General features: G+C 36.7%; 1 protein-coding gene across 6 annotated transcripts; it reads left to right on the forward strand.

The window, feature by feature from the left end:
• The first annotated feature begins 519 nt into the window (after positions 1-519).
• On the forward strand, positions 520-22,224 carry LOC105041334 (phosphatidylinositol 4-phosphate 5-kinase 1). Of its 6 annotated transcripts, none has more exons than XM_010918260.4 (10): positions 524-943; positions 2,359-2,498; positions 2,650-3,729; positions 7,005-7,172; positions 8,060-8,225; positions 10,419-10,529; positions 10,611-10,798; positions 16,020-16,174; positions 18,414-18,585; positions 21,338-22,224. In XM_010918260.4, exons 2-10 carry the CDS (start codon positions 2,449-2,451, stop codon positions 21,618-21,620), a joined length of 2,373 nt encoding a protein of 790 aa, XP_010916562.1. In that variant the 5' UTR covers positions 524-943; positions 2,359-2,448; the 3' UTR covers positions 21,621-22,224. The 6 variants fall into 6 exon arrangements, with proteins under 6 accessions (XP_010916564.1, XP_010916562.1, XP_029119304.1 ...); XM_029263471.2 differs by having other exon boundaries at positions 2,359-2,467; XM_029263472.2 differs by having other exon boundaries at positions 2,402-2,467.
• The last annotated feature ends 154 nt before the right edge of the window (positions 22,225-22,378 follow it).

Raw genomic sequence — 22,378 nt, forward strand, 5'->3', positions numbered from 1 at the left:
TATATAAGAACGATTAAATATTGCGTTGGCGAAGAACGAAGAGCACAGCAAACTTTTATGTACGGTAATGTCTACGGGTATCCTTCTCGTTGCGAAAAGACAACGTAAGGATCAAAAAGTTGAACGAATACCGTCATACGCAAATTTTATCCAGATTTGCCTCTTTAACTTCTCCGCCTCCGGTGTCTTTTGCAGCTCGGCTAGCTCGAAAACGACCAAATGGGAAACAAGTTGGGAGAAAACGAACCAAACCCAGGGAAAAAAAAAGGTGAGAAGCACCAAGTCTCGTTAAGTGTCATAGAGTGATCCACTGACCTTGCGCTTTGCTGCCTGATTAAAAGTAAAAGCTTCCTTCTCCCCCACGAGTACCCAATTCGCACCGCACTGACGATAAAAGTTTCACGAATACTTTTCTATAATAATAACAATAAAGAAGCCAGGCTACAACAAGATAAAAGAGGGAAGATGACGAGATCGGGTGAACGGAATAAAGGGAGTAGTGGGAAGGCACCAACCGAAAGAGAGAAGGAAAGAGGACTGAAGTGGTTGAAACGGACAAAACTACTGCAAGGAAGGAGGAAAATAAAAACGAGAGTTGGAATCCGACGTGGGGATCACCAGACGGGCCAACGCCTTATATTTAAATCCGAACCGATTGAAGCCCGAAAAGTCTCGCTCTGGTCGGTGACGTGATCTCAGCTCCACCGCCACCACCCTCTCCTCTCCACTCCTCGCCCTTCCTCCTTCCCTGCTTCTCAGGGAATCGTTCTTTCTCTCTCTCGGCGGGGAACAGCGACAGCTATCCACTTCAAGACCTCTATCTAGTGGAATCTCAATGCTTCTAATTTTAATAAACTTGTAGGTATTGATTTATCTCGGAGGTAGCGTCCACAAAAGGGTCGGCGTTGGATTTGTTTCTGAGCTGCTGCGAGGCTGCAAACAGGTACGTTCGCTTTATTTCTTTTGGAATTGTTTAAATTTGACGGTCTCTCTGAGTTCTTGAGTTGGAGAATATTTAGCATCAATGCATAAATTTTAGGGAGTTTGGTTAAAATCGAAGCTTCGACTGCCTCGTGCCCGTAGGGGCGGGCGCAAATTGATGAAGATTGGATGGGTGTATCATTTGTTGGGAGAAGGTAGTGTAGGAATTGGTGCTTTAGGGTTTGATTGGAGGAAACGATCTTTTTGTTCTTCTTCGTCTTTTGTTTAGTAGTTATAGAGATCTGTTTTCGTAATATGTCAGTGTTGTTGCGTTTCATCTGTGGTTGGATAATGTCTTGGTGAATGCGTGCTAGAGCAATTGTATTGAGAAGAAGAATTACTAGTTCGAATACGACGCACGTTTCTCCGGTGGAGGCTGGTGGTGGATATGATGATGAATCTGTTAACTCTGGCAATTTATTGGATCATGTCATTTTCTTCAATGTGCGAACTATGAGACTGAAACATATGAATGGGAAAATTGTAGACAATGAAAAGCCTGATAATTTATTGGAAGAGGATGCTCTAGATTGGAATGGCTTTTATAGAATATTGTATTCTCTTTTTCCTTTTTTTACTTACTGCTCCCTTGATGGAGTGCCAAGATGATATTAGCCTCTATGTGTTTAGAATTTCTCCTAGAGGAAAGAAACTATGCCTAATGAGAAGGGTAAGGAAGTGTGTAAATGCTCAACTGTGATATCTGTGAGATATCATGTATATGTAGGGAGTGACCTTGAATCATATCATAGAGGAGGTAGCTTTCATCTTATCGAGTTGGAGTTGGACTCTGCTACCACAACCATAAATAGGATATCATGCTTAATAAAAAATGGGTTATGATGTATGGAAAAATCTTGGGATTGAAGTTTCAACGTCCTCTCCAGACCTCCTACTTTATATTCCATTGGATGAAGGGTTAAATATATGTTTCCCATCTATAATATTATAGGATATTATAGGGACACCATGGTAGTGCATCCAAATGTCCTCTTTGTAAATGGTTAAACATAAAGGGACTTTATTTTACTCAACCATGTAAAATTGTCACTTAAATTGCCGTAGCTTTCAGTTGATTAACCCTTTCTTCTTTTTCCCCCCAAATAGTGGTCGTTTTGGCTGGTCAAATCAGGCACATGTATATGTGCAGTTGCTTATGTTGAAAACTGAGCCCTAAGTCATCTGCAAACCTCTGCCTATACCCACAATCAGGACAGACAATATATGCATCTTATAGACATTTCCCTTTTAGTTCCACAAAAGTTCAATCAAAAACATAGATGAGCGTCTACTGCACGAGAACTTTAAGAAATAAAAATTTGACTATCCCTCTTCATTTGTTTATTTCTATTTTGAACATTGTTCTTGTACTTGCAGTGGTTCATTGGTGGAATTCTGGGTTTGTTGCTGTCATATGTAGGTGGTGTAAGAACTGCTTCCTTGTTTTGATCTCATCTATGAATAATCATGCATCAAGACAAGACAGGTATGGAGGGGAGCTGTGAGAACAGTGAAAGGTGAACTTACACATCTTTCCTTATATATGCAGCTTTATCAGTATGTGTTGTATGTAGCCTTCCCTGCAAAAAAACAGTCTATTAATATGAGGTCAATAGGCTTATAATTGCTTCTTCTTTGTTGAGATCCTGATTGTCGTTTATTTACTAGGCATTGTGAGGAGGTCCTTGCTAATGGTGATGTCTATGTTGGAAACCTTGATGGATTACTTCCTCATGGGACAGGAAAATATATATGGTCAGATGGAACACTTTATGAGGGAGAATGGGAGAAAAGCAAAATGACTGGCAGAGGACGGATTTACTGGCCAGCTGGGGCCACATACGAAGGTGACATCTGTGGAGGTTTCCTTCATGGTTCTGGCACTTTTTATGGACCTGGTGGTTCTGTTTACAAAGGGTCTTGGAGGATGAACATACAGCATGGAATGGGAACTAAAACATATCCTAATTCGGATATTTATGAGGGTCTTTGGAGGGAAGGATTGCAAGAAGGTATTGGTAGATATACATGGAGTAGTGGAAACACTTATATTGGAAACTGGAAAGCTGGAAAAATGAATGGCAGAGGAGTTATGAAATGGGCAAATGGTGATTTATTTGATGGTGTTTGGTTGGATGGATTAGAACATGGCTCAGGTTACTACAAGTATGCAGATGGGGCATATTATTTTGGAACATGGAGTAGGGGCCTAAAGGATGGGCGAGGAACTTTTTATCCAGCTGGAAGCAAACTACCTAAGCAGAAGTTTTCTGAATCTGTGGTATGTAATGATGGAGCTCAAAGTCTTTGTACTGCTTCACTGATGAGTTCTGAAGGACTCAGGAATAAACCATTGCATAAGAAAAGATACAGTCTTGATGGATGGAATATAAGTAGTTATTTCTGTCATTCTGGACGAATCTCCCATAGGCCTACGTCATTTGATGGAATTTGGAATTTTGGTGATTCTGCTTGTAGCGTTTTGTCACAAGACAGTTCCCTCACATTGTCCTCTTCATCTGACGATGGTCCGCATAAGCTCCAGCATGACAATGTTTTGGTTTATGAAAGGGAGTATGTGCAAGGAGTGTTAATAATGGAAAGAGCAAGAAGTTCTGATTCTGGTGTAAAACACACAAAAAAATGTCACCATAAGATTCGAAGAAAACAACCAAGAGGGCCAGGTGAAGCTATTCACAAAGGTCACAAAAGCTATTATCTGATGCTTAACTTGCAACTTGGAATCAGGTATGCATCACGTTAAATACTTATGCTTGAGTGGTAGGTCCAACTTTCTATCTGTTTTGACTTTGCAATGATTCATTTCTTAGTTGTATTGATTATGCTGCAATTACTTATGATCTTTCTGTCTAATTTTTAAATTAACTTCTGATTAAAAAAAAAAAAATGTTCCTTCTTCCTCCTTTTGAGTGAATATCACTAGACTGCCTTTGGCATGGCAAAATGTTGTGAATTTTTACTCATCATGTTCTCAACCTTTAGCTTCATTCCGCCTATCTAGAGTTGAACTCATGAACATTTACAATATGGTAAAAAGTAAATCTAAATTAAGATAACTTACAATCTATATTGAGTATGGCAATGATTACTTTAGTCATGGCATCTTAACAAAAGATCTACCAGAATTCTAAAAGACAACTTAGAGCATTATATCAAAGTACAATTTCAAATAAATAATTATAGCTATCTAAACCATAGTTTAAGGGTTGGTCAAATATAAGGTGTTACATGCTTGTTAAGTCTATAAAACAGGTCCAAAATTATCAAAATTGTTAAACTAAAGCACAGGATTACTTTCTACTTTGATTTTGCACCTTGAGTTGGAGCACATGCATTTCCATATGTTGCTTGGATCGTTTAGTATGATGCTGACAGCACCCAAGAAGCTCCATGATAACAGTGACATGGGTCTGTTTCTTGACAAATGGAGCAGATATTTGCTTATCCTCCATCTTTTCTTGATGATATGACAACCAACCATGTCTCATTTACTTGTAGAGCACAAAAAATACTTGCAGCGTGAACTGTGTATTGGTAGTTGGTTATCATGCTATGTTTATGTTGGGTTATTGACAACAGTTTTCAATTCTTGCATTATATTCTCAGGCGATAGCTGGAACCTATTAGGGCCCATTTAATTCAGGGTGACCACATGGTAAGGGCTTCTTATCCCACTTATTCATCCAAATGTTACTTTTGCTCACTGGGTTAGAGCATTCTGGATGAGGGCAAAATGTATATTTCAGAAAACTTGCTTAGCCACTATTTGCTTTATCTAACCTGTCTACCTGGGCTAACTTGGTCAAAATTATTCCACCAAAATGGTGGAATAGCTTTAACCCAGTTAACCGTTTGTTAATTTCCCCAAAAGAATTCCAGCCGACCCATTAGCCCCATTCCACTATCCTCGAACCACATCTGGCCTGAGAGAATGACTATGAATATGAATTGTCCATAATCTAATTTGATTAATGGCATAAATCACTACATATGTTGTTATTTTTAAATAAAATAAAGTTCAAATAATAGAGCCACTTAAATCACCTGTACTATGTATATTAGAATTATATATGCAAGTTATTATCATCTGCAATAATCTTAGAATTAACATTTGTGAATCACATAAAAATTGGTGGGAGTAAAACATGTATATGCTTGATTTGATGAATGCTGAAGTCATCTTTACTTGTTTAGTTAATGGAAAGAAGAAAAGCTCGTACCTATCAAGTAGAGGCATCATTTCACTATATAGGAGGAAAGGATCGAGGGTTGTCACTAAGAACCATAACTGGCATGAACCTGATCTGTGTATAGGACCAAAGGTAAACCCATACAACTTCTTCTTCTTTGGGTAAGAAAACCCATATAACTTCTTGGCTTCAGGTATGGGTTTATTTTAATTTTAGTTGACCCAATCTGATCATATTATGGTAAAGTGAGGATTTGATCTCTTATAAACCAACTGGACCCGATCTGGACTTAGTTTACCCAGTATGCAAATGTATATTTTCACCTTAAATCACATACATTTTTCATAAAATTGATTAATTATTTCGAGTCTATGTTATTAGTGAATAGTTTTGAGGGCATGAAGAGAATTAAACCTTCCAAATTATACACGCTTAAGGCCTGGACCTAGTTCCAATCCAACCAAGTCCTGGACCCTATCTGTACTTGATCGGTTGATCCAACCTAGTTCCAACTTTATTCTACCTGGACCAAGTCCTGAGCCAACCTGATAGCACCCCTGCTCTGTGTGTGTGTGTGTGTTTTTGACTTGCTAAGTTATCCAAGTCGTGTTAGACTCAGGTAGATTCAATCAAGACATGTTTCTCTTAATCTAACCAAGAATTTTGACCCTCTAGCCTTGGAAAATGACTCGGCTTGAGCCAAGTTACAGGTCAACCAACTGATTTTTCCAATTTTGCTTTAGAGGGAAGCAAAAGCTGCCTATACTCCTTTAGGTTCTTCAACATCATGAAACAGGGTTCAGTTTGGGGAAAGAAAAAATTAAAAAAAAAAAACCTCAAGGTCTGGTTCATGATTCTTTCGGTTGGATTAAGAGGGTCCTTCAGGACTAAAGATCTGATCTGATCTCTGACTTATCAAAGGTACGTGAGAAAAGATAGGAGGTAGAGAGGGGAGAAGAGAGAGTAAGGAAGAAAGCATGGGGATTGCATGGCCAGAACGCAGAATTATGTACCCTCAATTTATGAAATACCTTGCTCTTGGCATTGTAATCTCGATATTTGCAAATAGTCTGCTTAGCAAGAATCTCCATATTAGAGGTCTATACATAAGTCTTTTGGCATAAACTAGATCAGCAGGAAAAAATACTTTGCAGGATTGCATAGATGGCCTGATTTGTAGAATGTCTATAACAGATATATATTTATGAGGAAAGCACTTATATTTTAAATTTATGCAAAATAAGGAAGGGAATATATCCCAAAGGAGATTGTAAAATATAATATCAGATACAACACAAATTAAGACAATGCTTTTTCTCTTCTGTGTCTGCCATGTAGCATTTAAAGCCTGTCTTATCATGATCAAATAAAAGTCTTCCTTGAAAATCCTGCAATGTTAGTTTCAATTTTGATCTTGATTTGGTGGATTATTATGTCTGGAATGTGCTGTTGTTGCCATTCATGACAATGTAATCATGAGGCTTTAAACTTGGTATAGATAGTCAGAGTTTAAAAATAGTTTTTGAGAAATGAAAATCAAAGAAAACTTAATAGATGTTCTTGTTGGATCTTTTACTTAGTCTATATGGTGGAAAAAAATCTGTTCAATAACACATTATAAAAAAAGAACTTTCATATTGTATTATCTTTTGTGAAATAGATATTCTTAACCAATAATGTTCCATGGACGACCTTTACCTTTTATTTATCTTTTTCTAGTATATACAGGTTGCTTTTGAGTTTTCGGTTTGTAAAAAATTGTTGTGCAATTCCTAAAAAAATATGTCAGAGGTCTCATTTTAAAGTTGACAGGTATACAGTTGGAAAAATCACACCTGTGCCTATGCGTGAAGTTCGGTCCTCTGATTTTGGACCACGAGCTAGAATACGGATGTACTTCCCTAGCAAGGGTTCCCAATTTACACCTCCACATCACTCTATTGATTTCTTTTGGAAGGACTATTGTCCAATGGTTTTTAGGTAATACTTTATCTGTCTTATTCCTTAATTACTATCTGGAATTCAGGTAATTCAACACCCACTGCAAGTTCAATTTAACATTTTCTCTCCTTTCTCCTTTCTGTACGTCATGGGGACTAGTAAGCAATTATATCGTCATCATCATCATTCTTTTTTTTTTTTAGCTCTCAATTAGCCTGAATTGGAAAGACAGTCATTTGGTCTACCAATTGCTACAATGCTCATATATATCATGATTTGATTCTTTTGCAATGCTTAAAGTATATAATTCATCTCGTAGAACTATAGTCATGCAGGAACTTTCGAACATGAACATATAAATACTCTCATCATCATCATCATTCTATTCCTTTTTTTTTTTTTTCTCTCTCAATTACCCTGAATGGGAAAGACAAGTCTTTTGGCACATGACTATTCTACCAATTACTACAATGGTCATATAAATCATGATTTGATTCTTTTGCAATGCTTGACGTATATAATTCATCTCGTAGAATATTAGTCATGGAGGAACTTTCAAACATGAGCTTATAGATACTCTCTTGCTAACTGAGATTCTTGTTGCATATTGTAGTTCTTTGTCATTTGAACCTTGTTGCTCGTGGTTATCTAATGGGTATAATCTTACACGTCTCAGGTTTTTTTCCCTTAATATGAAAATGCTGCAGAAATAATTAAATGATTTTTCATGAAATATGAAGAATGGAGTGGGGAGCACATCTCTTTCTAAAGATGCATAGATAACATTTTACCACTACATTTTAATAACAACCACTTGGCTTGGCCATAATTTATTGATTTTGATTTCTATTATGCAACTTGATAGGCCACTTACTAACTTTGATGGAATAAACTCAAGATTAAATTAGTGAAAAATATTTTTTCAGGAATCTTCGGGAAATGTTTAAGATAGATGCTGCAGACTACATGATGTCCATATGTGGGGTTGATGGTCTGAAGGAGCTTTCTTCTCCTGGGAAAAGTGGCAGCATATTTTATCTTTCACAAGATGAAAGATTTGTAATCAAGACTCTAAGAAAATATGAACTTAAGGTTTGATTTATATGGAAATCTCTTTATTGTTAGAGTTTTGATTTGTCAGTTAGATGTTAATTGGTTCTTGCAGTATCTTTTGCTTGTTAACCTGAAAATTATCTCACCATGTATGACATTTCAATCCTCCTATCTTCATATTCCTACCTAATCTCAAACACAGTAACCTAGAAGACTTCCTTTCTACAGACCATTCAATTAGTATTTTGTTTTCATTTGTCAAATTTTTCCTTGAAAAATAGAGCTAGGTATAAGAGTAGTATGATGGTAAACTAATCTTGCAACCATATGTGTTGCTCTTTTTTGTTTCCTCATAGATGATTGTATGATACATTTATCACAAAGAAATGCATATGTTAACTCACATAATTATGAAGATTGCAAGTCTGAATTGTCATTCGTCATTAAAATTGATACATTAAATAAGTTTTTTCCCCTCTATGCTAGATATTCTGCTCCTATTGCTGTTTATGTTTCTTAAGAATTTTTTATAAAATGCTAACTGTGTTCATTTTTTGCTTTTAACAATGACCAGTAATGGTTAGCCAAATGTTTTTTATTTGAAAGGTTGCAAGATGATTACCATGACCTTCCCAACTTTATTTGGTTTCTGCTAGTAGTGTGCACAGGTTAATTTGTTGGAGCACACATTACATTCCTATAAATGACTTAAGAGTTGTTGCAAGTTTCTCAGTACCTTCTCCGTAAATTCCCTCTAGCATTGGCTATGCGGAATTAACCAAATGCATTATCATATAGCCAAAAATAAGGAACGGATTCACTACCTATATTTTATGGTTCAAACATAGATAATACACAAATTGTATGCAAAAGTAGGTTATGGTTCTGCTTGCTTGATGCCAGGCATGCATGATAAAACTTCCTATTACATATAGGGAAGGAACATCATCCCAGTCTGTCTGAGGAAGGTCAGATCTATGCTAACCACCTTGGAACTCTTGAGGGCTCAATGTCTACTTGATTCAGTTATTAGAATGCATGTGCCTAAAAAAATAAAAATAAAAATAAAAAGATAGAAAAAAAAAGGGGAAACAGGATTAGAGGGTGTCTAGGAGGGATACAAGATGCTGACTAGGGATTAGGTTACATGCAATGAGCTTTAAAACAGGATGATGGCCATAATGCAATTTGAGCTGTTTTGGGAGTAAATGCCCATTGACTAGGCATTCAGGGTTATAAGTGGTCTGGAACAGAAAAGTACTAAATCAAACATGTCCACATATGGATGCACTTATGCGTGTGACCATGTTGTTGTTCAATAGAGACCTTGACTTTGGGGAGGATCTTTGGGCTAGATCAAGCCTTACCTCCAAGAAAAAATACCCAGGAAAACTAAGTCACAATTACAAGCTGAGGTATTCATTTCATGGACTATAATTAAAGTCAAGTAGAAACAAAAATATTGAAAAACAGCAAATGTGTTATGCTTCTCAATGTGGCATGATGGAGGCCTGTTTAGGTTTAGGAGGAAGCCCCTAAGCCTATGCACGTCAAAACGCAATGCTGATGCACCTAGGCTGCTTCTTAAGCATCTTGGCAGCTTCTTTGTATTAGGATTGCAACGGAGTTAAATGGTGTTGGAAAAAACTAGGCAAGGAGATGGAAAAGACCTAAGGGCTAAAGTTGTGGATGTAGACCCGATATAGGATCATCTAAAATTTGAACTTCATGATATTAGGGTTAGGGTTTTAGTTGAGGGATGAGTGGTGAAAGATGAAGTAGATCCTCAGGTTACCTATGGTATGAAAGAATGAAAATAAGGAAACCCTTAGCTAGTAGTGGCAAGGGGTGAAAAAGATAGGCTCAGATTTGTTTGACCTTTAATATTAACATAGATTGCCCCCCTGACTTAATTGAAACCCACCAGCAGGTCAGCCAGCTGAGGAGAAAGGAATAGTAAAAGAGGGGGGGTACAGAAAGGAAAGGGGGGCACTTGGTGGTGGCACACTAGGACAATGGGATAATACCAGGGACATAGCGGCAGTATGGCTTCTAGCATGTCAATTTTTTATAATAATCAAGGTACAATTTAGGTCCCAGCAATCTATCAACTTTGTAATTGAAATTAATTATTTTTATCTTAAATTAGTATTTTTAATAGATTTTATATTGGAATTGCATTAGTAGCGTCATATTGGGAAAGTTACTTAAAATGTAGTTCTGTTGTTGCAGATTCTGTTGAAGATGCTTCCCAAATATTATAATCACGTTGGAATTTATGATAATACCCTGATAACAAAATTTTTTGGTCTTCACAGAATAACAATAAAAGGTGCACGGAAGGTATTTATCCTATACTATATTTTGTAATATGCTTCCTAACTCAGACATGCTCTTGCCAATGTTTTTAGTTAATCTTTGCAGGTCCGGTTTGTTGTGATGGGAAATATGTTTTGCACGGAGTTACGCATTCACCGTCGATATGACTTGAAAGGTTCATCCCAAGGAAGGTCAACAAGCAAGCATAACATTAATGAAAACACTACTCTAAAGGATCTTGATCTATCATACGTTTTCCATTTGGAGAATTCATGGCGTGAGTCGCTCTTTAGGTCAGTGGCTTTCATCTTATTTAGTTTCCAAATTGCTAAATCTTTGATCAACTTCTAGTAGTGGAATCTTCTTAGCTTGTAACTTATCAAATGCTTAGATTAAATTAGTGAACCAATTGTACAATTATAGTTATGCCATCCTCCATGTTCAAGAAAGATATGGAGTACAAGTTTAACGCAAAGTTTGACAATAATGAGCACTACTGTAGTACTTTCTGATGTTTACCATAGACATAGCATACTACTGGTGTCATTCAAAGTTGTAGGGTTGGACCCAACCTAGACCTACTAGACCTACCCATGCTAGATCTAGACCCATGGATTTTCAGGTTGGGTTTGGGTCCCTAGATAGGCATGTAAACAAATTTATGTATAGGTCTTGCAAAAATTCACCTGATTAGACTTGGATATGGCTACTTAGTAATAATATATATTATATGTGATACAAATTGACATCTATACAAATTATATTTGTCCTTATACCTCTAAATTTTTATTTAGAATATACTAAAAAAATCATAAATTCATCTCCTGCCACCTCCCTTTAGTCTATTGCATCATTATTTTTAGAGGTTCTATCACCATCATCTACCTTTTTCCATGACACACTATCATCTCTTTCGGTCTTTTTTTTCTAATAATATGTTAATTGACAAGTATGCAAATTATATAATTTCTTTTATCTCTAGCTTTTATTTAGACTTTAGAGTATGCTCAAAAAATCTTAAATTATTCTCCTACCACCTCCTTTTAGTCCATTGCATCATCATTACTTATAGGTGCCATCACCATGATCCACCTTTGGGCCATTGCACACTATCATCTCTTTCTCTCACTCCCTCTATTTTTTCACACGTGGACCTATTCAGTATGTAGAGCTCAATTGTATCTATGCATATTCTATACCAAGGACCATCGAATTGCCTTGAACTGAGTGGTTCGGGTATCGAACTGCTCCAAGCTTCTGATACTTTTCCTCCCTCTCAATTCTTCTCTCCTTCTCTTGCTCACTTCTGATCTCTCAAGTCTCTTCTCCCTCTCTCAATTCTTATCTCGAGATCTTCCTCTTCCCTACTCCCTCTCTCAAGGTTCTACGATGACAATGATGATGTGATGATGACAGCTCCACAAAGGCAACATTGGCTAGGGTTAGGATTCAGCGATGACACTACTAGGGTTAGGGTATCGATGCACCTCTCTCCCTCTCTTTCTCCCTCTCCCTTCCCAGATTTTTGGTATATCTTAGCTTGGTATAGTACATACTGGTACTATATTGAACTGGTTGCCGACCGATGCAACTTTTGATATCGATTTGGCAAACCTTGATCTATACTCTTTCCATACTCCTGATAGATCTCACAACTGCAAAATTTTGACCCAAACCCTACTTGTCCATCAATCAGGTTGGTTCTAGGTCTAGTTGCCTATGAAATTGTAAGACCAATCAAGTCTATGGGTCCAATATTGGTGAATCATGGATTGGATGCTGGCTCGAGTCCCAAAGTCCACTTGTGAAAAAGAGGAAATAGCATAAATTTTATATGATGGTCAGAGGTGGGATGGTGATCATCTGGGTTTTAGATGGAAGGCAACATAAAGAATTAAGGGGCAATGATGGGAAGCAAATTGAAGATTATATATTTTATAAAATAAATTAAAGATATAAAGATAAAACAATATAATCAGTGTTTTCTATAAAATTGACACTAGCTATGCCATTGAGCCAGGTTGAGTTGGGTATGTTATTACTACACTAGACCCAGAACTTTTCTCATATCCAACCCAAAAATCTAGGATGCAGATTGGGTCTCGAGGTAGGGCTTGTGTCTACAGGTTCAAGTGATAGCTTCAACTTCCCTCTTGCTTTTCTTAAATCTTCTTCAATGCTCACAAACTACAACAAGAACTCGACCCGATCTCATCATCACAACCTCTTTAGTTGTATGCTCTTATTTGGTTTTTCACTTTGTTGTGTTACTTAGACTTCTGATTTTATCTCGAGTAAATCATGTCAATACATATCAACAAATCTATATGTGCCAAAACCAAGGTTTGAGCCTTGATATTAGGCCCAATACTCATCTTACCAGTTTGATCCAATATGTGGTATAGAACACGTCCATGGACATGCAATGGTGCTAGAGTTGGCATAGCATCTATACCATATATCAGTATAGAGGCATACCAGGGGTTCATACCATGCTAATACTGTATTGAGTCGGTATAGCATGCATCATACATTTGATACAGGCTGGTGCTTCAAACCTTGTGTCAACCACATCAGCTTTGTTTAAAGAAAGGCAGCACTTACACTTACAGACCTGGCTCATAAGGATGTTGATGTGGCTGCAAGGCCTATTACTGCCAATCCCAACCATAATTGCAGCTACTTTGGCCTGTCATCACTTATGCGAAGGGAGGGGAGAGGCAAGGAAGTAGAGAGCATGAAGGGTGCATTAGAGAGAGGGACGAGGAGTGGAGAAGGGGGGCAGAGGAGAGAACAAAAGGGAAGGAATCAAGGAGAGAGCATAACTGGATTTTCGCATTATCACCTCCCCCACTTTTGTGTTGCATTCTTTTGCACTATATGCATGTAAAAGGTGGTCAATACCAAAGCATGTGACCTTCATTCAAAAGGTGGACTACTTGTATGCTAATTTAGTTTCGTAACAATATTCTTATATAAAAATCTCATTTTTATTTTTCATTCCTTGCATATGCTACTTCAACCAGCTAGTCATAAATTTGTCCAATCTCGTGGGACCTTCTTAGTTTAGTGTTCTGCTGTGTAGCCGATCCCAAGGTTTTACGTCCCAACGGGACAGTGCATGTCCTAGCTGTCCCGTCCCATTTTTGTGAGGAAACAAGGCCTGGACAGGGTTGGGACTCCGAAACCCATCCATATAGCGAGAGAAGAAGAAAGAGGAAAGAAAGAAAGAAAGATGAAGAAAGGAAAAAAGTGAAAGAAAAGAAGAAGAAACATGAAGAACAAAAAGAAAGGAAAGAAGGAAGAAAGAAAAGAGAAAGAATAAGAAAAATGAAAAAAAAAAAGAAAGGAAGGGATAAGAAAATGAAACAAAAAGAAAAGAAAAGAAAGAAAGATAGAAGAAAAAGAAAGAAAAGAAGGAAGAAAAGAAAAAAAAAAGGAAAGAAATGAAAGAAGAAGGGGAGAGAGAGGAGGATATCTATCGGATGCATGATTGGGATAGCTGTCAGGATGGGATGGGATGGGACAGCAGGGTGTCCCGTTCCATAAAGATACCGAGACATCTCTGTCCCATGGAATTTAAAATCTTGATCGATCCCATATTTGATTGGGAAAGGATTTGGATGTTGATGACAGCAATGATTTGTGGCTGTCAATGGGATCCATCAAGTTGGATGATATGATGTATCATTATTTTAATAGAACCCATTGGGAGGCATGTAATGATTACTTTTTGTTGATTACTTGTCAATTACTAAGTTATAGTGTTATTCTGTGATAGGAAAATCTTGGTTATTGTCTTCACTCGAATGGAAAAAAATCTACCCTTACTGGGCTTCCATCTAGACCTAGTCACAAAACCCTTCATTCCTAATATGACCACCTAAAGACCCAAAATGTTAAATAGTAACACGGCATTAAATAATAAATAGTATACTTTCCTACATATCTTTATTTTTTTTCCATCTTTCCGAATTAGACATGGATATGTATCTGAATCCACCCTCCATGTATGCATGTATGCAACATCCACTACTACATCCTCGATTGGGTTCAACTCCTAGTTTTAATTCTTTTTCACCTTTTATTTTAATAATATATATACTTTGTTTCATTCCTTTCTTTTCATCTTAATGTGGTATTCTTTTATTTAAATTCCCACTTTGACTTTATGAGCACATCTAACAAGTCTTTGTTAACTATAGACTAAAACTACAAACCAACTCCTTTCATTGGAGACTCCTAGTGGGACCCTACTTCTGGGACTATTCATTCTTAGGTGGATTTGATGTGATTATTTTCTCTACATTTTGGATTAATAGGAGAATAGGCAAAATAAAGAATGGCTCAAGTGAATATACTTCCAGAAGTGGAAATAAACTATAGACTCCCAAATCCCAATTAAAGTTCTCTAAGAGATCCAAGCGTACAACATAGTTACTTTCTTGTATGCCTACATGGTACGACCAAAAGTTAGAAGGGTGATTATTTGAAACTTCCTCCTTCCCCAACTTGTTAGCACGTGCAGATCCTATTCTTCATTTTTGTGATCCTGGTAAAAGCTCTCCTTCCCTCATGACTGCCCAGGGAACACACACTCACAGAGACACGTACATGTCGTTAATTTGAATTAGCATGCTAAGACTTGCAAATTTATTTATTTATTTTTTCTTTTTAAAGCATAGAGCAACTTTAACATCTTTGTAATGGTGTAAAGAACATTTCTTTAAGGCATATAAACGTAGTAACTAGGTAGTATGCAGAATTCCGGAATCATAAATTATCCTAGATATCTGTGTACATTGTCATTCCTTAAGCATATTCCATTAATTCAAGTACACGGTCATGTTTACAGATTACCAAATACAAATAATATCAAAATTCATTATAAATACTACATGGGGAAGATGTAATTGTGGTTGCACTTTCTTTAAATATGGTGGATTTCTGTGTATTATTGGTAATGTGAAAGCTCATATAATGGTAGTGTCATCTGAAGCTTACACAATGGTGAATTGTGGCAAGAGTTCCGAACAATCTCAAGTAGAACTATGACATTCAGAATGAGTAGCAGGATATGATTACATATGCATCAGCAAAACAATACAGATTGATATAAACTGGCACAGACATAACATAGCACCCTTTATCATGCCAAAAGCCTGCTGGCCCTATTTTTATCAATTGATACAATATGGATTGGTACTTGGACCTCTTTGTCTGTACAACAAGCAGTAAATCGAGTGAGCCAATTACAAATAAAAGTATGTTATTTGCGATCTTAAAAATTTGTTTAAGTCTTGTTTCGGTGGATTTAACATGATCTATCTGTCCACTACTGATATCTAACAATTTGCTAACTCCTGTTCCTCATGGATTTCACAAATGCAGAAGTTGAAAATGGATTCTTTTAATGTTATTGAGGCTATGATTTGTATTACTGTAACTTGTTATATTTCGTTTATAATACAGACAATCTTTTATCTTACGCAAAATATTTCCCCCCCTTTGCAGACAAATCTCTCTAGACTGCATGTTCCTAGAATCACAATGTATAATTGATTATAGCATGCTGTTGGGGCTGCATTTTAGGGCTCCTGAACATTTGAAGGCTCTCTTGGAATCTCAACATACACTTCAAAACAGTTCAAGCTCACAAGCCAACAACTGTAGGTATCTCATTTCTATTTTTATTTTTTATTTTTTGGTTTTGGCCCTTATGCATGGTGCAAAACAAAGCAGTCACCACTGAAACTGTCATTTGTTTTTGCTTTTATTTGATGCCCATTTTTCAGATTTAGTGGGATTCATTCATTGTTCAGAACACAATGCTATTCTTATGCATAATATTCACATGCTAACTTGGAAGCACATCATTGGAAGCAGTTTTGAAACTTCAGAAAGCTATATTGAAAATATCTTTTCATGTGCTGCCATGTTAGCATGTAAAAAAGTGTAAAAACATGCAGGCCAGGCATTTTCTTCCTACTTAACTAATTCAAGTGACATCATTTCTCAGGTTTGACCTTACATTATGCATGCATATATTTATGTAATTGCATGCATTAACAGACATTCAATTAGATAAACACAATATGATCATCAGATGTTTGTACGGATAATCTTAAGTTGTAGTTTTTCCAAAGCATACAAGGCGAACCCTGCGAAGGTGATTAATATGGGGCAGAAGCAAGCATGCTAGATAAGATTGATTCGTACACACAAAGTCAGTATCAAAGAAACAATTTAGAAAAACATAAATTAGCACAACCCCAAAGTGAAGGATTGCATTTAGAGCATCCTGAGCTTAATTTCATGATGACTGTGGATGGAATAGGAGATACAGAACCAACTGAGAGAACAAAATAAGTTCCTTATGGTATCCTTACTCTGGCTAAAATAGGCCTTAGTGATGAGTTAAATCCCAAAATACATAAATCAAATCCTAACTGATTTTACACATGAAAACTAATCCTACCGATATAATAAACTCAAGGTAACCTTAATTATATTACATGGTCAACAAAAAAAAAAGAAAGAAATAATCTCAAAGGAATTTTTAGCTGTTGACTCATAACACAATGGTCAATGCTTCTGTTATTGCTGCAAAGCCTTCCTTGGAACTTATCGGAGGCCGACATCTTTTGTTATTTTGATATGTATTATAATCTTGATTGTTGCAAAGTATTTGTTCATGTTATGATGTGTCAAAGAAATTTTTTGCTTCAAACTTTGATCCTTAGCAATACTGTCGATATTGTGTAGCTTTCAATTTGACTGTGATATTCTTCTCTTGCATGATTTGCCCATAACTGCATAAATACAGAAGGTGAGGGAAGAGATAAAGATGGAGAAGGGAAAATATTAGTTCAAATACTATAGATGATCTAGAATTAAAATGAATGATCCTTAGACTCGAGCTATTGATCCATGCACTCTACTTACTGAGCAGATATTAATTTTGTTCTCTCTTTTTTCACAATTGAGAAATCAAGAGTTTTAAGAAAAAGAAAACTAAAATGAAGTCAAAAGAAGATGCAAAAGAGAGACTAATTGTTATATCATCAAAGAGATCATTCTAACTTACTATGGTACAGTGTATCAACTAGTACAGTATATCTACTTTAAGTCTCCTTGTGGTATCACAAATACAATGTCTGCATACCCTTAAAGGATTTTAGATGGAAGAAGGACAAGACTTGACAAAAGAGGAAGAGATCACAGGGAAAAAACAAGAGGAGAAAGCAAGAACTGAGAATGTAACACACATCATTTTTTTTTCTTGTAAAAAATTAGGTTTTCCACTTCAAGCAGGCAAAATGGCCAAAACACATCTAATTAGGTGGCTCTTTACTCAAGTTACTGTCTTACAGTATGAGGGTCAATTGCTTAATTGTCAGGTCCAAAAGCAATAGGACCTTACAGAACAGCCCCCAACACAAAACTGGTCTATTGTAGGGGACAAAAATTGCCCTCCAAAAAATGGTTTTCAAGATGCATAAATTGGTGCATATCATCTTCTCAAGAGACGGATACTCTTTTATATTCTTCAAAATAGAGTTATATGAACCTTGATTATCTAAACTGTTTGATCTTGACAGATAATTTGAATGTGAGTCTCAGATTGAAAGCTAGACCAGAGATGTCTGCACTATTCAGCTTAACATACATCATTCTCCTGTAAATAGATTTATTGGTGCTATTCAGCAGCATCTAATGCTAAGAGATTCTAATAACATTCTGTGGGATGAAGCAAATATTTAATTCTTGATGCCTTGGACTGATATTTGTGATTTTGCACATTACAAAATTACCACTAAATCATTGAGTAATTGACTCAGTTTTGCACACCTATTGCTTAGATTTTTCTTGCTACTTAGCACTCCAACTATTCTTACTTTATTCCAGCTGATGAACCATCACAAGATGAGGTCACAGTTCCACCAAAGGGTTTGCTCTTGGTGGCTCATGAACCAGGTTCTGTGAATACCATGCCCGGTTCACACATTAGAGGCAGCACATTAAGGGCATCTGCAGTTGGTGATGAGGAGGTTGATCTTATTTTGCCTGGCACAGGAAGGTAGCTATCATTTTTCATTTTTCTTGTTCTAATAATATATTAGCTATGTAAAGCAGTAGAGATGTTACAAATAATTTATGTTTCATTATTTGTTCATCCTAAACTACCTTGCTGCAGTTTAAACATAAGCCGACATATATAGATGTCATAGAAAAAGCATTTTTAGCACTATATAGTAGGAAAGTTATGCAATGAACGCCCCTTCCCCCTGCCTTCTTCTCCCAGACTTCGGGTGGATTGTTAACTAGTCTTTGTCTAACTATGAGAAATAGCATGCAGACTAGATAGATCAATAACTTATGATAATGTCCTTGGTACAGGATGCCATTCATGGTTAATTCAGGTAGCAATTCAATTTTGCCAAGCAACTAAGGTCAATACAAAGAGTGCACATGGTGCTAGAGGGCATTTTAGGCAAATGATCAAAATGGTGGTTTAAGTCTTAGTAGTGGTTAGCTTCCATGCTGTAGGGAGAGAAGTTATTTTGCTTCTTATTCTTCAATAATTTTTAAGAACCCTCAAAGCAAATATTTAAAAATGTTTATGAATTGTTACATTCTATTGACAACATAGCAAACTCAAACTAAATCAGAGAATTGAATGAAAATATAGTGAGCAATGCATACTCAATTGCATGCAGTACAGAACTGTTTTTTGCAAAGAGATGGTGAGTTAAGATTTTAATGAAGACTTTGACACAAAAGATGCCATTAATCAGTCCAGAATCATCAAACTAGATCTTGTTCAAGCTGTATGATGTAGAAGCAATAAGAAATATGTCAATCCAAACCAAACAAAACTAAACCCATAAGTCTTACCTCACACTTTTGTGGTTGGCTTTATGGACCAGAGAATGGTCCATTGATGTTCAAGAAAACTTAATTATTGAAGCTTAATCGAATATACAGCCCTCTCAGTCTCCAACTTAGGTTTTCCATTAAACCTGTAGGCCCTGTTCGGTTGCAGGATAACCCCTGGTTTGGGATGGCCCTGCTAATCCATTGAACAAGTTTGCTTTTCAAGAGGTTCAAGTTATCAGTCAATGTGCCAAAAAGTGAGATAACTGTGTCAAGCTATAACCACCAAAGATGGCTTGAAATTAACCTGTGCTGTTCTGTCTTCTCTCTTTCTTTTACTTAATTACAAATTTTTCTCACCTTATCCCACCAACCCCAAATTTCAACAAAACACCACATTTTAGTAACTGTGAGATAAGGGAAACTTAGAAGGCTGGTTAGAGCTAGGGTTAGCTAACATGGGGTTTGTTATCCTGAAAATTAATAACACTGTATGGGTAAGGAAACTTATGTTATTGGTTATGCAGTTGATCGTTGATTTATGTGTTGAAGTGGTGAATGTCAGAACCAATGATGAGGACCCAACGCAAGAGTCTTTGATACAAGCTTGGAACTAGAGAAAGTGCTTGGAGGAAAAGCTTGGAAATGCCTGTAAACCCCTGGTCAGAATTAGGACCCTACACACACCTATAAGCATGCAGAGTTGGGCAAAACTCCTGCTGATAAGATTGGGCCCGAAGTCTGTCGATGATAAATCTGAAGATCACAAAAAAGGGGTGGCTTGGTGCACAAAGCTCCATCCATTGCAGGGTTTGTGGAGGCTTATATGCAGCAGCCTTACCCTTGCATGCAGAGAGGTTGTTTACATGTTTTGAATCTATGACATCCATGTCATAATGGAGAAACCTTAACTGTCATGCCAAGGCTCACCATCAATGCAAAATCTAAATATTGGCTATCAAAAATCAAAAATTTGCACTATTAATCATGCTTCATGATATATGAAGTGTTTAAAAGATCATAATGTATGGTCATTCCTCACCTATTCAGCAAGCTAGCATGAATAGATGGAACTATTAGGGTTAGTATGCCAAATTGCATGGTGCTATATATAATTATGAAAGTACATTCATCTCAAAATGAACTTGAACTAAGGTTTTATAATGTTGAGCGACTCTTGCTCTCCATGTATTTTATAACATTGTCACTTTAAATTCCTAGTCCCAGTGGTTTCATTTGGCAACTTGAAACATAATGGCTCATCCTCTGATAATAGAAGTTTTTTACTACATTCCTTTTAGAAGAACATGGCCTAGTTTGATAGTTTTTCATTCTTAACTGGAGACACTTTATTATTTACTTCCAACACCTCGGTTTATTGTGTCTGGTTATCTTTGATATCAGGCTCTCGTGAACTTTTTTGGGGGTCGTGGAAAGTTGAAAAGAAGAATTTCAAATTGCAAAACTATAGGGTTGCTGATAAACTTGTGTAGATATGCAGAACTTTCTTGAGGTGCTGATGAATTTGCATAGATATACGAAACTTTCTTGAGGTGCTGATAAACTTGTGTTGATTTACAAAACTTTCTTGAGGATGTACTGCAGCTAAAAATTTCCAGTCACTTCAAAATATTCTAAGCATATGACAAGCTGCATGGATCATCCATAAGAGCTATAGTCTCAGATGTCATGTCACAAGAATGGCAGTAGTCAAGGATCTAATAGCCATCCTGTCATGTCACTTGCACTTGAGTGTGCCATGCATTAACCGAAATTGTGGTAAAGAGTTTGTGCATCATTCGTTTCCCCATGATCTGTTAAAATTTTGTTAATGTGAAGCACATCTTGAATCACTTGTTTATCTCGAAATTTCTACGCTTGTGAATTCATATTCTCACAACTACTCATCACCTAGGAATTGTCATTTCGGGCATGTTATCTACTGATTTTTGCAGGTTGAGGGTGCAGTTAGGGGTTAACATGCCAGCTCAAGCTCAAAGAAAGCTTCTTCACAATGAAGGCCCCGATTCAGCAGAAATTGATCCCGTTGAGGTCTATGATGTTGTTCTCTATCTTGGAATTATAGATATATTGCAGGAGTACAACATGACTAAGAAAATTGAACACGCCTATAAATCACTGAAGTTTGATCCCTTGTCCATCTCCGCAGTTGAACCTAAGCTGTATTCTAAACGTTTCATTAGTTTCCTGGAGAAAGTTTTCCGCCAGGAGATTTGAGGTTGAGAAAATTATAATGCAGCAAGTTATCAATCATTCCATGATTTTCTGGAGTCGTATTCCATAGCCAAACTGAGAAAAGCGTAGTGGACAATGATGACGATGATGTACTAGCAAGTCAATCCAGATTTTTCCATGTAGTGTACCAAAGTACCAGCATTACTCCTCATTATTTTTTTATTCATTCTGTAATTCTGATCACATTACTTGTACTTGAAACTGTCAAACAAATTAGTCATATACAGATTCACTGCTCAGCTGTTCAACTGGCTGTGGATGGAGATCGGGCATGAATCTTCCAGGAGAATGGTCTTACCTGCTACCAAATGAATGATACGAGTAAAACTAGCAACCAGCCAGAGGGTTGACAGTAGCTGGAAAGAGTCAAGGTCTTAAACTGCTCCATTTTACTTTCAGGACCACTGGAACATTGGCATGCAAATTATGGTGATGGATAGGAGCTAATGATGAGGAATGTAGATATTTTACTGCAGATTAATGCGATGTGGCTTTGTAATTCATCTTACGGTAAGCAACCTTTTGACTGCTACAGTTGACCATCTCTAATTTTCAAAACGATTTACATGTGCTACAAGTTATGCCATATTCAAGTATTCAAACCCCTTACATTGGAGCTTATACTGCCCAATCTCATATTGGGGAAAAAAAAAAACCGTATTATTAAATCCTTAAGTTAATCTGATTTGCCTGATGAAAATGGTAAACAACTCTCGGCATTCTCAAGGAGATAAGATGGC

This window comes from Elaeis guineensis, chromosome 3, assembly GCF_000442705.2.
Source record: "Elaeis guineensis isolate ETL-2024a chromosome 3, EG11, whole genome shotgun sequence".
NCBI classification, from domain to species: domain Eukaryota; kingdom Viridiplantae; phylum Streptophyta; class Magnoliopsida; order Arecales; family Arecaceae; genus Elaeis; species Elaeis guineensis.